Source organism: Salvia hispanica, chromosome 4 (assembly GCF_029641045.1).
Source record: "Salvia hispanica isolate PSC_SH4W2 chromosome 4, Shi_PSC_v1, whole genome shotgun sequence".
In the NCBI taxonomy this organism is placed as follows: Eukaryota; Viridiplantae; Streptophyta; class Magnoliopsida; order Lamiales; family Lamiaceae; genus Salvia; species Salvia hispanica.
The window spans coordinates 6,036,808-6,051,474 of NC_142695.1; the positions used below are offsets into that span (position 1 = coordinate 6,036,808).

Here is a 14,667-nt window from a genome sequence, read left to right on the forward strand (position 1 = left end):
CGGCGGCTTGAACCCCGACCGAGACCCCTGCAACGCACCAGCCGGATAGCACCGATTTTGTGGTCTAGTCCCATCTCCCCTCCTTATTACCAATGATATCAATATAAAAAATGCAGAAATATCATAATTGAAATTAATTAGTTATCCAATCGGTTTTGGATCTAAACTTAGGTACTTCCTTCGTCGCCATAAATACTCTTCTCTCAATATGAATTTTAAGAAATTGTTTGATATTTTTAAGAAAAATTATAAAAATGAGTTAGTAAAAAGTGGACCTCATTTATATGATATTAATTTTATAATAAAATAAAAAAATGAGACTTTAAATCGCGGACATCCCAAAATAGAAAAAATATATACATTTTCCTATGGACCGAGGGGGAATTTTATCTTGTGCAAATGACGTTGAGTCACATCATTTTTTCATTATAGTTTATGGTTTGCATATTTGTTTTAAATAATTCAAAATATAATTGATAGCATGTATAGTATTTGCGTAATTTCGATGTTTATTTGATTTCGAGGATAAATTCTAGACCAATAAAATAGAATTTTGAAAGTAAATGTTCTCCAACACCTTTATGTCCACATTCGGAATTTTCCACCATTCATTGAGAGTTTTGGCATGTCGTTTTATAAAAAGTTAAAACAATAGAAAGATAAGTCTTAGCAAAGTAGTAAATGATGCTCCTAATCAACGGGGTGATTAAAACAAAGTCGCGTGACGTCAAATCAATTGTGGAATTTTCGATATTTCTCCACTTTGTCAAATACTACTTATCAATTAATGAAACTGTCCTATCATGTGTTTTTTTTTAAATCTCTGGGCATTTAATAGAATTTTCATTTCTTAAATTATACTCTCATTTAACTAAAAACAGATAGAAAAAATTAATGAATCATGAATCCTATATTATATAGCAAACTAGTGGAAGTTGGGACCTTTGATTCTTATTCTATATTGATTTAGTAATGATTATGTCTTCTTTATACAAATTTAAATAATCTTTTCCATTTATATGATTATTGAAAAGATCAATTATTGAACCAATTCTGTATCTAGTGACTAGTAGCAAAGTAAACACGAGTTGATGATACATTTCTTTAGCTTACATGTGGAAATTTTCATGATTATTCCAACTCATATGTGCGTAGGATTGTTAGAATCTTTGTTTTCTTTATTTGTGAACTTGATATTAATCATGTCTCATTTTTATAAATATAGATGATTCACTTTCAAAGGAGTACAGACTAATTTTATAACAATGGGAAATCAAGGGGGACATGGAAGATAACAAAGAGCAAAAGAGTAGAGGAATGGAGTAGTACTATTTTTTTTAAGAATATTACTAAAAAAAAGAAAAAAAAAGATTGTATCAAAATTTGCATTTGAAATGGTGTACATATACATCCAATGATCCAATAAAGACAAATAAAATTAAGTGGTGATCAATATTTTGGAGGTTAAATATGGCGTCAGCGCACACGTCATGCGACGCCTACCAAAGATTTCTTTTCCACATGCGACTATGTTATAAAATGACGAAACTTGCTGCCCAAACATTTGGACCTTCCAAATTTTGTTAGTATATATAGTACTCCCTCCGTCCAAAAATAGATCATTTTTGCTATTTTAGGACCGTCATAAAAAGATAGATCACTTTCTAAAAATGAAAAGTTTATCTCTCATACTTATTCCATTTTTTCTTCCTTCTTTCATACTTTACTCACTTTTTCTCCCTATCTCTCTTACTTTACCTACTGTTTCTCCTCATCTCTCTTACTTTTACCAATTCTACATTAAAATCCGTGGCGAACAACAATAGTTCTATTGTTTGTGGACGGAGGGAGTATTATTATTTGATTTGAGACAATCATACAAGTAATTATCTAAACTATTTAAATTCTTAAAATCATGTCTTCAGAAGCCGATTTCCGATAACAGAAATCCTTTCATGCACGGGAGAAATTAAGGTGTGTGACATTTGACAAAATAAATTACTAAAATTTAGTAATTTTTATAAAAACGACGAAATTATGATAGTTCAAAACATTTATTTATTAGTAATTTTTAAAAATATAACCGTAAAAGGATCAACATTCCATTCCTTACCATGTAGAAATAACATGAGATTATCATGATTTAGATGTGTGCGGCCGATATGAAAGCAAAACAGACCCCTAATATTTTATCGCATTGAAAAATGATGCTACGATGTACACTAGTATCAATTTATTATAAAAGGAAATGTACATGCATTCAATTTTCATACTCTATTTAGGAAACTAAGTCAATCAAATCATAAATTTCATTAATACTCTCCTTAATACTACAACCTCACATATATTTCCAAGTAAACATATTGTAGTTTGATTGAAAAAACAAAAAAGAGTATGGTAGAATTTTGATCAATGGAGCCCACAAACCAAGTACACTTTTCCCTCTATAAATAGAGATTCAATGCCAAACCCTCCTTCCTCACAAACTACACCTTCTTCTCTCAAAAGCTTCCTTCGCTTCTCGTTTTTTTCTTAAAAAAAATATAAAATTCAATAAATCAAAATGTGCCCAACGGGAAGCGAGCTTTCCAGAAGCGTCGAGAAATCGAATCTCCGTTCGGCGTTCGACGTCCTCGACGCCGACGGCGACGGGCGCATCAGCCACGCCGACCTCCGCGCCTTCTACGGCGGGATCTCCGGCTCCGACGACGACGTGATCGGGTCGATGATCTCCGCCGCGGACTCCAATCGCGACGGATTCGTCGAATACGACGAATTCCGGCGGGTTTTGGGCGGCGGGAAGAGGAGAGGCGGAGCCAATTCGGCCATGGAAGAGGCGTTTCGGGTGATGGACAAGGATGGGGACGGGAAGGTGGGGATGGAGGATTTGAAGGTGTATTTGGAATGGGCCGGGCTGGAGGCCCGGGATGAGGATGTGCGGGCCATGATTCGGCTGGGCGGCGGAGATGAGAGCGGCGGCGTTACGTTTGAGGGTTTGCTTAAAATTCTCGCGGTTTGAAAATTTCCTTTTTTTTTGGATTGTGATGAAAAATTGAAAATGAAAAGTGTAACTTTTTTTTTTTTTTTAAATTAATTTAAGGTGTGTTGGGTTTGTGGAGGGAAATTTTTAATTATACGTGATTTTAATGAGAAAATATTGTGTAGCATTTTATTTTTGTTGATTTTTTGTTTAATTCGATGTACGTGAAATGATGATAAGAATATTTCACAATATTAATTGAATATGGATTCGTTATTTGGTTCAAAATCCAATTGCGTTAGGATGAAAAATTGAAAATAAATATTTCAATTCATCATATACTATAGTTTATTGAATTCCTATTATTCCTATCCTTTTCGATGTTATATACACGTGATTTGTCTAAAAAATTATACTATTAAAGGTTATGATGAGAGATACAAATTCATTATACGAAAAAAATAATTGATCAATTGTGAATTCCTCGAATTCCTCGATGGTTCGTCACGGGCGGTTGCTAGATGCTCGTTTTGTTTTGAGGCGTTGGAGGAGCCACATATATGTGTTTGGAAGATTCTGGAACATTCGGAGTAAGAGATCAATTGCCCTATGTTTGCTTTATGGCCTTTTGCATGGCTCATAGGTCATTAAAAACTATACCTACAAAATTTTGACAAAATCAATTCACAAATTCTCTAAATAAATAAAGAAAACAAAGACAATATACATGCACCCAAAACTTAAAGTCTGTTAAATAAAAGGCTCATTAACCTCCAAAACTTAACATAAGATTTTGTGCAAATTATTGCGTGCGTGGTATATGTCGATATTCCTCAACCAAAAAAAAGATACTTTCGAAATCACAGTCGACTAAATCAATTCTAAAGTGGACAATTTTGACGTTAATTAACGTAGTTCATGACTAAAAGTGTAAAAGTTTCACTATTGTGAATTGTTGATAAAATTAATATAGGACTAAGAACATTCACAATGGATGCCCTAGTGGACCTAGTAAGACCCACATCAGCATAATCTACCTTTCTATAATGGTGGACTCTAGTGGATGCCCTATCTCTTATCCACTTTTCATTTCAATTTTAAATCATTGTTTTTTAATTTTATTTTTAATTAAACTAAAATACTAAAATATATTATATTAAACACCACAAATGAAAAAAAACTACATTACTTAATTTAAAAGTGAAACTACATCATACTTAGTTAAAAAAAAAACTACATTAAAACTAAAACATGGGCATATCTTCGTCGACATTATGGGGGTTTGGGAATTGACTCGGATCCATTGTTAAAAGTGTAGATATTGAGAGAATAGAAAAGAGAAAGTGAAAGGTTTGGTGTGTGAAAAGTGAAGAAAATTGGAATATTTATAGTGGTATAATTAGGGTTTAAATAATTTAAAAATAAAAATAAAAAACGGAAAATGATCAGGCTCGGGCTCGGTCATCGGCTTGCAATGGGAGCCCGAACTCTCAGTCATCCTCGGGCATGCCCTTGACTTGCAATGGATGCCCGATCATGCCCGAGCCCAATCTCAGCCGATCGGGCATCTATTGTGGATGCTCTAAGAAACTTCGCATTTGTGAATTGTATACAAAATAATACTCCACTTGTCCCTTAAAATAGGAACTATACCCTTTTTAATTTATATTTAAGAATTTTTTTTCTCTCTCTAATGAGATATGACTCATTTTTCACTACCGCACTTTTCTTTTAATCTCTCTTATCTAATTTTGCATTAAAACTCATGTCATTTCATAAGTTTCTATTTTTAGGATCGGAGGGAGTACTATTAATTCACGTTTATGGATAATTTTGGTCATGAATTGTAAAAAAATAACATCAATTTATTACTCATTAGGCAAAACAAGATAAATTCATGACTCACTTAAAAGTTAAAATATCCGTGATTGTGAATTATTATAAGTAATAATAAATGTAAACTGTTAAGAGTGGCTCTTTTAGTTCACTTATTTTGATTTTGTGACTCACATTAAACTATATTTATAAATATAAACTAGATTGGAGCCATTCAGATTTCAGAGGCCACCATCCAATAAAACAAACTTACTTCAGATTTAATCCAACTAAATAACACGTGCCCGAATCTTGAACCGTATATAATTCATGTATTGCATACCTTACAGCCGATCACAAAGACAAAAACACAGGTGCAACGACAAACAAATGCCATTGTACAAGAGCTGGATGCATTGTTCTTGTCCTTGCAATTTAACATCCTCCTTCACTATCACACATGGGGGCGGCAGCAGCTGCGGTCGGGTGGTTAAACGAGATCGACTTGGCCACTCTCGATGAGAGGCTTTATAGACTTGTATGGCAAAGCATACAAATCGTCTGCTTCAATGTTAATAAGCTCCTCTCCACTGTCATGTTTGTGGATCATAGAAATGTAAGGAGCATAGTTACAAAAAGGAATAATTGAGTACAAAAACTGTAGTTGGTATATTACCTGTCGCCGAGCTGATAGGCTCCCAAGTATTTCTTGCTTCTGCAGACGACATAGGAATCCAGCTGCGGCTCTGGAACTAACATAGCATGAAGGTGGAAAAGGGGTGTTCAGAATTTCATATCACTTCATATGGTAGTAGAGTTATTCTATAAGGAGAGAAGATCATGAAATGAAATGAAAAGAAGTGTGCTGCAAGAGGGATAAATCAACTTATAGTTCCAACCTTTTGGAGCATTTTGCAAAAACTCTGGCCTGCCTAGTCAGAAATCCAGTGCCAGAGTCTTTATCCGAACCGGTGTTATTTTTCAGAAAAGTTATTGAAATGACAGTTTCTTGGGGGGTGCATAGATACACGAACTTTTGACAACCGTATGAGAAAATAAGAACAATTCAAAGTTCATGTAAACAGAGGAGGGGCTTTTAGTTCATGTGCAAAATCAAATATTGGTGAAAGTTTGTGTAGTTAGGCTTAGGCACAATTACCCCTTTATTCTCATTATGATATTTTTGTGTAAACGTGTTCAAGTCATAAGTTAATGATAACCCTATAGGCTATAGTCCATAAGAAGACAGAATGAAGAAATGAAAAGAAGTGCACGATAAGGAAAAATCAAATGAGTTGAAAAAGAGAAGAGTAGAGTAACATATAAACCATGCTCACCCATGTCGTCTTCTTCACTTGCTGCAGATTGCCTCAAATGGGACTGGTATTGATCTGGCAATCTAGAGAGCACAGACTGATCCAGATGATTCTTTATGTCTCCAGCAAACCTGCACTTAAACGTTAGAAACAGAGAATTCTACGAGCAAGACTCATCACTAGAGGGAAACAAGTCACCTTGAAGCAAACTTCTGTTCCTGCTTTGAAAGCCTATTCCATTCTTCTGCAGTTTTCTGTATATGGAAGACGTATTTTTCAATCTGCATCAAGGGAACAACAATGTTAGTCGAGAAGCATGTCATTGCTTGTCGAGTGATAGATGAACCACATTCTTCTGAACAGTAACTAAGGCGTGGCCAAAGTATCACCTTTTGAAGACGAGTGCGGAGATAAGATCTCAACAAGAACATGGTCCTGTCCAAGTCAATCTGGTAAAGAGATACTGTTAGTGGATCAACACCATCGTTGATGTAATCGTCCACCATTTCTTCCTGAAAAAAATGTGAAGTATAGGCCGAAAGTTCATCAGTGCAAACCAACAGCCACAGAAGATGGGTGGATATTCCCCAACAACCCACAAATTTAAGTAGAAACAGATTACTTCAATATCTCGTATCCAAAATATGAATCATTTACTCAAACAATTTCATTTCAAAGATTTAACAACTTTTCTCTCAAACCAATGGTTATGCTTGCATGAAAAGAAAGCTGATTACTCAAGGCAAGCAGCATGATATATAAAGTAGAAATTGTTTCATTCCACATCTCATAACCAGAATATGAATGATTTTAAAAGCAACCATAAATCAGTGTTTCAAGATTCAACAACCGTCCTCTCAAACAAATGGTTATATTTGCAAGAAAAGCAGGTTTACCACTCTATGCTAGCAGAATGGCTTTGGTATCAAGCAGAAATCGATCATATCAAAATTATGAATTATTGTATAAAATCATACATAATTGCATTTCAAATTTCAAGATTCAATGACCGTTCTTTCAAACCGATGGTTATATTTGCAAGAAATTTCAAGTTTATCACTCAATTGCAAGCAGGCAGATAGGTAAGTAGAAATTGATTCAATACATATCTCATATCCAAAATATGAGTGATTTGCACATCAACCACACACCACTGCATTTCAAATTTCAAGATTCAGTGATGTTCTCTCAACCAATGGTTATATTCTTTGGCAAAGCAAGTTTATCACTAAATGCAAGCTGATTAATGATATTAGTATTAAGTTGAAATTGATTCATTCCATATCTCATATCCAAAGTAGGATTCAGATGCACACAAAACATAGTACTATCATTTATTGATTTCAAAATGCAATATTAGCTCATTCAAACAAATGGTTAACATCATGCAGGAAATCAAGTTTGGAAATCATTCCCACAAATGTCCAACACATTAGATGTTTAGCAAGGAAAAGATTTTGAGTTATCAACTTGTCATCTGCGAGTCTGCGAGAAAAAGTTCAATCTACATATACAGTTTTCATCAAGCACTACAAACACAGTTTTTCTATTCAATAGAATTTCAGGTGTGCACAGTGTTGATTTTAACAATTCCATTTTATAGCATATATCAAGCAAAAAAGCCCCAAATTTACACTGAACACAATCAATTAGCAAACTAAATTGATACTTTCGTAATAAAAATAGCGTTTATTTTCATCCAAAAATATAATCTTTCGAAAAGGAATTCAACTGAAACAGTCAGAATCACACAAAATCATGACCGCAAACCGATTAGTAGACGAAAGAGCAAAATACAGGTACAAAAACTCCACTAATTTCAGTTAACAAAACCTTCAACCCTAGCGCCCAAATTAAAATCACAAATCCATTGAAAATTAACCACAACAAAAGTATTTCTACCTATTACCAATGAAATTAAGCTACAAAAAGCTTTCAAAATCGGCAATTGCGTCTGGAATTATTGAAGAGTTATCGCTCACCATTAATTGGATCTGCTGGCGCGACCTCTGCACCAAATCAGCGGCGTAATTGAGAATCTCCGGCGCCGCTTTCTCGTTCCGCCACGCGCTCTTCAGCAGCTCGGCGTCGGTGGTCGACATCAACGACTCGTAGTCGTCGGCAGCAGAGCTTTCTCCTGCACCTGAATCCATGGAATAAAATCTCCTCTTCCTCCAACAAAACAAATTGTATATTCTTTTCTACTTTCTTTTCTAAATTATGTTGGAGTGAAAGGTGAAAAGCGGGGAAAGGGAATAGAAATGGCGCCAAAGTTGTGATGATCAGCAACCGTTGGATTGAGTTCCATCCTACCAGGGATTCGCGGTGAAGATCCCCCTTATGTGATTCTGCGCATCAAATATTTTTAATTGAATCGACAATAATAAATTACCCTAATAAAATCGGAAAATCAAATGTGCTAATGATTTGATGAACATCTCTCGTGTCTAATGATTAAATTTAGTATTTTTAATTTAATACGAGTACTTATTTTAAAAATATATTCTTATGAAATTTTTTTCATTTTGATCAATTTATAAAAATGATTACATGCTCTAGTTGGTAAGGTAAAATCAGGTAAAATCAAATGCACTTGGTTCCCTTTATCAAAACTTCTTTAAATTTACAAGATGTGAAATAATCAATTTCACAGCTCATGAATAGAACCACAAAAGAAAACTCTCACAAAACAATGAGAAAATTTTGATTCCACATGAGAACATTGAAATCTCCTCCAACTCTAACAAATAAGACCTAAGATTTCCGTTGACACTTACAAGAAAAATTCAAGGAGTGTACTTTGCTAGGAGATTATCCGTTCAATGCTCACTTAGAGTATAAAGGAGATTATATCGTTCGATGTTCGTTAAATGGCAATAAATGGGGAGAAATCATGGAAAATCTGACGGTTTGGTGTTCCATATAATATTCTACATGGCCCTCGATATATCCGCCGACCGGCACTATTGTCTTTGACTTTGGCATGTTATTATTATTGCGACCAACGTGATATAGCATTTATGGTCCGCTACAGTTCATCAAGATATGTTGGTGAGATTACCAAAATTTCATTTCCCCAATATGTTGGAAATTTTACTGAAAAAACAGGGATATTATTGTCTAACCGTAATGGCAACCGAAGTCAATCATAGGCGTCACATCAATTTAGTTAGCCCAATTGAGGTACAACAAATGATGTTAAATTATTTCAGCTTGGTGAGGCCAACCACAATCTATTATGTCAAATTTATTTAGCAAAAAACCAATTGTGTACTACCGAACCTACCCTAAGATTAAGCCGATCTCACATATAGAATAAAGAGAGTGCTAGAGAAAATTTTAGAGAAAAGGTGATGTAGCTCCAACAGCAAACTTCGGCGACGCCGAAAACGGTCTAAAATAGTTCCGTGCCAGGATAACTTGAAATTCGCACAGGACTTACGAATCGAGCTAAGAAATCGAAGTCATCATGAGAGCATAGGACAAAACATGTGAGAGCATATGTGAATGGATATACAGAATAAGTGAGATATGATAAGTAAAAGTGACTCCTTGGTAAATGCCTCACTAATAATCAACGGATGAGAATCACGATCCCGTGTGCCGTGGAGCGACAACGGCATGTAGAGGCAATTAGATGGGCTTCCAGGATTGGGAGGGTCAAATTGAGTTGGTCCAAACATATGAGCAAGAACAAAATTAAAAATAATTAATCATATGTTAATTAATTAGGAGTACATAAAATTAAACTAAAACATATTCAATTCAAACTAATTAAAAATTATTTTAAGACAATGATTATGAAGTGATTATAATCTTAAGAGAAATTTACACCTTTTAATTTAGAATAACACTTTTGAAGCCAAATATCTAGCTAGCAGCCATAATTCTATACTGGAATTCCAATAATTTTGTCACATTGACTCTCCATCATGCATTGACAACTAATGTAGAATTCAGTAATCAAATACAAATCCCATTAAAAAGGAAGAAGAAGAACAATAATAAGTGGAGTAGTATTTACTTTGAATAATATGACTTGTTTTAGAGATCTCTCAGATTCTTCTTTAATGGTGTTTGTTGATATTAAATTTCGGGCAATTCCTATCTAATCTCTACCGTTTTTATAATATTAGCACTGATATTACACTTTTTGCTGTACATCCATTGGAGAGAGAATATTCTGTCAAAGATACATATTTATAATTACTATATTATGCATTATGACACGTAGTGAGCTACTAGGCAAACATGGTTAAAGCTTAAAGGCCTTGCACACTTGCGTACTACTGTACTAGTCTAATGTTTGAATTTATAAATTAAATACGAGTGAGACTTATAAATGTGTTTTTTTTATTAGGCAGATAAGATCCTATACTTAATCTTGGGTGTTTTTGTATTTAGACAGATAAGATCCTATAGTTAATTTTGAGATGATGTTGTGATATGAATCAAATTGTAGTACATTTTTCCTTCGATTTGATACACTTTTTAAGTGTTTTATTTACTAATTTTGGTGTTACTTTACTAATGTAAACCATTTAGCAATGGCCTGAAGAAAAATGGAGGAAATGACTAAGTTTTGAGCAAGAAATAGGCCAATTAACACAATTTGCATGTGAAGCGCATTGCGGCAGGTGGATTCTAAACCACATGGCTAGTGCGAATGACGCGGTCGAATGTCGGTGTTGATTCCAATCCAGTACAAAACCACATGACCGGTGTCGATCGTTGCAATTCCATTTGGTACACAATACTCGACTGAGATGTGTTACTTGCTTGGCAAAAATTAGAGTTTTTGAATTTCAAGCTCAGACAACCTCATTTTATATTATATATAGACGTTGAAATACTACAAATTAGCTGGTAAAACGATTCTCTTCTACTAAATAGGATGAGATTCAAGTCTCCATAGAGATAAATGAGAAATCATTACTAATTCATAAATAAACCAACCAGACTTATGATCCACACATAGTGGTGCTGTGTATGCATAGTTGGATTACCAATTCCACTTCCAAACAACCATCCAAATCAATAATTTTATTACTATTTACAATCCATGAGCTTCACATGTAATTTCATAATGCTGTGATATGAAATGGACCGTTCAAATTTGGCCTCTATAATGCTCATTACATTTCAAGAAAATTATCACATGCCATATAGGAATGACACATTGACACTTCTACCATCACATACAAGTGAAATTTGAACCAAACTCCAATACTTTAGCATCTCCCATACTTTCCACTAATTAAATTGATTTTTTAAATCCCATAAAATAGAAAGTGAGTTCAAATTGATTGTGTTGTATCTTTACCAAACTTTAATATTGGACAGGTATCATGTCACATTTTTGAGAAACATTAGTTTTTATTGGTCCACTTAGCAACTAAAAAATCATTATCTCTTCTTAAATTCTTTGTCACAACATAACTTTAACCATTCTGCGCTCTCCACTCTACTTTCCGAAAAAGAAACAACATTAATTAATTGTAACAACTAGCAATTAACGTTAATAAATCGTCCAAAGAGAATTAGTGGAGAATATATTTCAATTTCTAATTAATTAACTATTTATCAAACAAAAAGGAGTGGCTTCCATTACATATTGTTGTGGCTGAAACTACAAAGAAGATTCCTTAATTTAAGTTCTTAGTCTTTACGAGTCTATTTCTTAATAATTTAGTTGAGTGTTAATTTATTATTTCTAACACCTTTTCCCCCTATATAAACTGCCCACCTAGGATGCAACATATATAGCAAACCTAAAGAAACTTGAGGTTGGTAGAGTTCATATATAGTCTTCTAGAATTTTTTATATTTTACTACATTTTGATATGAAATTAGTAAACATTTCTATACAATTTTTTTTCTAATGTTGCCTAACAATTGCAGCAATTATTTTCAGGTGATTATTTACAAAAATGATGATGAAGAAAATTTGTGCTATTTTGTTTGTGGCTTCTCTTTTGATTGTTGGATTGACTAACGAAGTCAATGCAAAAGTCATAAGCAAGAACCGTAAATTAATGAGCGACGTAGCAGATCGATATACACCCGGAGGACCAACTCCTTGTTACCATTGCATGGCCGATGGGAAACCCCATCAAGCTCTACAAAACTCGGACTCTGAAGTGAAAGTGAATATCAATAACGATGGATCAGGACGTTGAAGTCGAATTTTTATTATGTAATATGGTATATTTCACTATGAGTGTGTGTTTAAGTACTTTATACATAATGTATGTAAAAAAGTTGAGTGCAAGTATGTGTGCATGGCTTGAGAGTTGTTGGTTGTGAGGTAAATGAAAAACTTATGTGAATTGGTAGGTGATGAGTTTACAAATTCAAAAGGTTTGTAGTGTTGTTTAATTTGGTTTGAACGGTTTTTTATTGGATGTTAATCTATAAAAGGAGATATGAAATACATGCTTTGTGTTTATAACTTTTTTCATTTCTGAATATTTAGTAATTTGCTTCTTTCATATGTGTTGTTTTTTATATTTATGAGCATGCTGTATATATTTGGGTTGTTTCTATATTGTAGCACGACTTTGATTTCTTGGTAGTAATTTTTTAGATCGAATTTATTAAAAATAAATAGAGCTTATATTATATCCGTTGTTCACCCAGTAGTTTAAGTTAAAATTTTCAATCAACCTAAGTTGATGGGTTTTATGAAACAAGCACCAAAATTAATTAATTATCTGTCGTCCACAAATATTCTTAAAAGTATTTTAAAATCTTAAATGACCAACAAAAACCTCTCTTTAAGATACCTAATAATTATGAGGGGCTATTAAAAAAATATAAATACATATCATATTATTATACTCCATTTTTTATTCAAACTAAAAAATGGGATCGATCGAAGTTCAGATTATAACAAAATAACTTTATAGGGAGTATATTTTATAGTAGAAACACCTGGGGAAATATAAAGTATAAGCAGGTTATGAAAAGAATGATGAGTTAGAATCTTATGATGACCATATTAAATACTTCCGCCGTCCCAACTAAGTTGAGTTGCATTTCTTTTTGGTATATTCCAATTTAATTGAGTCATTTCCCCTTTTGACAAAAAACAAAACATCTAATCACTCTTACTTTATTCCATCATCTACTTTACTCCTCTCTCCTACTTTTCAATATAATTTCATAATCTCCGTGCCCAAAAGTTATGTCTCAACTTAGTTGGGACGGAGGGAGTAAAAAATAAAGCTAAATTATATTTTGTAGTAATATTTTAAATTCAAACTAAAAAAATGGGATCGAAGTTCATATTTTGTTTTAAAATAACTTTATATAGTCCCTACTAGTAGAATCATATGGGGAAATATTAAGAATAACCAGGTGAAGAAAAGATTTATGAGAGAATCTTATGATCAACACCACCTTATAATTTGAGCTTATCCTCGTTAAAAACTTACATCCTCCGTCCTTTAAATATAAATTTTTTTTAATCAACATGAGTTTTAAGTCCATTAAAGTAACAGCTTTTGAAACAATATAAATTTCAATATATAAATCTTAGTGATGGACGGGCCACCACCTGCAATATATGTCGGGGGAAGGTACACTAGTGCCTGCATCAGTGTACAACCCTTCAATGCATGCTGCGTTTGTCAGATAGTGGGATTTATAAAAGATTTTCTATTTTATATTTTTATTTGGCAAAATCTTGGTCACATGTCAATATAGCCCGCAATACGTGGACCGCCTGAATAGCCCGCCAAATTTATAGGATTAGGGCTGAAATTTCTAGCCTTATAAAATTATAGTCCGATTAGCCCGCAATCCGTTAGGGCCAGACCCAAAAACCCGATAGACTAGCCCGAAAATCCGATAAAATTTCTATCGTTCTATTTGTTTGACTCTAATTCGACACTTCATTGGCTATTTTATAATATAGATTACTAAAAGAATAACTTTCAATTTTATATAATAAATATATAAATTATATATTAAATTTATATTAAGTTTTTATTAACATAATAATAGATATATTAATTAGAAACTTTAAATTCACTAAAAAATATACTCTCTCCGTCCCAAGATAAGTGACCTACTTCTTTTGGGCACGAGATTTAAGGAATGCTATTTAAATAAGTTAAAGTGGAGAGAGTAAAGTATGAGAGAGGGAAAAATAGAGGAGAGAAGGGAGAATAAAGTAGGTGGAGAATAAAGTAAGAGAGGTGACTTTTTGCTAAAAATGGAAATAGGTCACTTATAGTGAGACACCCAAAAAGGAATACAAGTCACTTAAGTCACTTATCTTGGGACGGAGGGAGTATTTAAATTTCTAAAACATGCTTTAAAATTTCTTGATGTTTATGTTTTATTTTGCATAAATCTCAAATATTAGTATTTGATCATGTTTATGTTTGAGTTTAAGCATATATGTCAAATTTATCATAATTAAATATTTTACATTTTATAAATATAACTAATTTTTATCATTATTTATTGGATTGAACGCATGTTAATTTTATCGGTAGCAACCCGATTAGCCCGCTGGGCTAGCCCGAACCCCGAGCTTTTTAGGGTTAG

The 14,667-nt window shown here is 33.4% G+C and overlaps 2 protein-coding genes and 1 long non-coding RNA gene across 3 annotated transcripts; 2 read left to right on the plus strand and 1 right to left on the minus strand.

The window, feature by feature from the left end:
- The first annotated feature begins 2,341 nt into the window (after positions 1-2,341).
- On the plus strand, positions 2,342-3,167 carry CP1 (Ca2+-binding protein 1). Its single transcript, XM_089070247.1, has 2 exons — positions 2,342-3,026; positions 3,073-3,167. The coding sequence occupies exon 1, from the start codon at positions 2,564-2,566 to the stop codon at positions 3,017-3,019; it is 456 nt and encodes a 151-aa protein (XP_088926373.1). The 5' UTR covers positions 2,342-2,563; the 3' UTR covers positions 3,020-3,026; positions 3,073-3,167.
- A 1,888-nt stretch (positions 3,168-5,055) lies between these two features.
- SLD5 (DNA replication protein-like protein) lies at positions 5,056-8,430 on the minus strand. Its single transcript, XM_048097472.2, has 6 exons — positions 8,094-8,430; positions 6,501-6,623; positions 6,310-6,392; positions 6,133-6,242; positions 5,472-5,547; positions 5,056-5,385 (listed from the first exon to the last, which is right to left on the minus strand). The coding sequence occupies exons 1-6, from the start codon at positions 8,262-8,264 to the stop codon at positions 5,286-5,288; spliced, it is 663 nt and encodes a 220-aa protein (XP_047953429.2). The 5' UTR covers positions 8,265-8,430; the 3' UTR covers positions 5,056-5,285.
- A 3,342-nt stretch (positions 8,431-11,772) lies between these two features.
- LOC125197153 (uncharacterized) lies at positions 11,773-12,544 on the plus strand. The gene is made up of 2 exons (XR_007172002.2): positions 11,773-11,897; positions 12,026-12,544. It is a non-coding gene; the product is annotated as an uncharacterized LOC125197153 (long non-coding RNA).
- The last annotated feature ends 2,123 nt before the right edge of the window (positions 12,545-14,667 follow it).

Coding starts and splice junctions, on each gene's coding strand:
- SLD5 (XM_048097472.2), bottom strand. CDS start 8,264: ATGGATTCAGGTGCAGGAGAAAGCTCTGCTGCCGACGACTACGAGTCG. Junction 6,624..8,093: donor GCCAGCAGATCCAATTAATG/GTGAGCGATAAC, acceptor CATTTTTTTCAG/GAAGAAATGGTGGACGATTA. Junction 5,548..6,132: donor AAGTGAAGAAGACGACATGG/GTGAGCATGGTT, acceptor ATGCTATGTTAG/TTCCAGAGCCGCAGCTGGAT.
- CP1 (XM_089070247.1), top strand. CDS start 2,564: ATGTGCCCAACGGGAAGCGAGCTTTCCAGAAGCGTCGAGAAATCGAAT.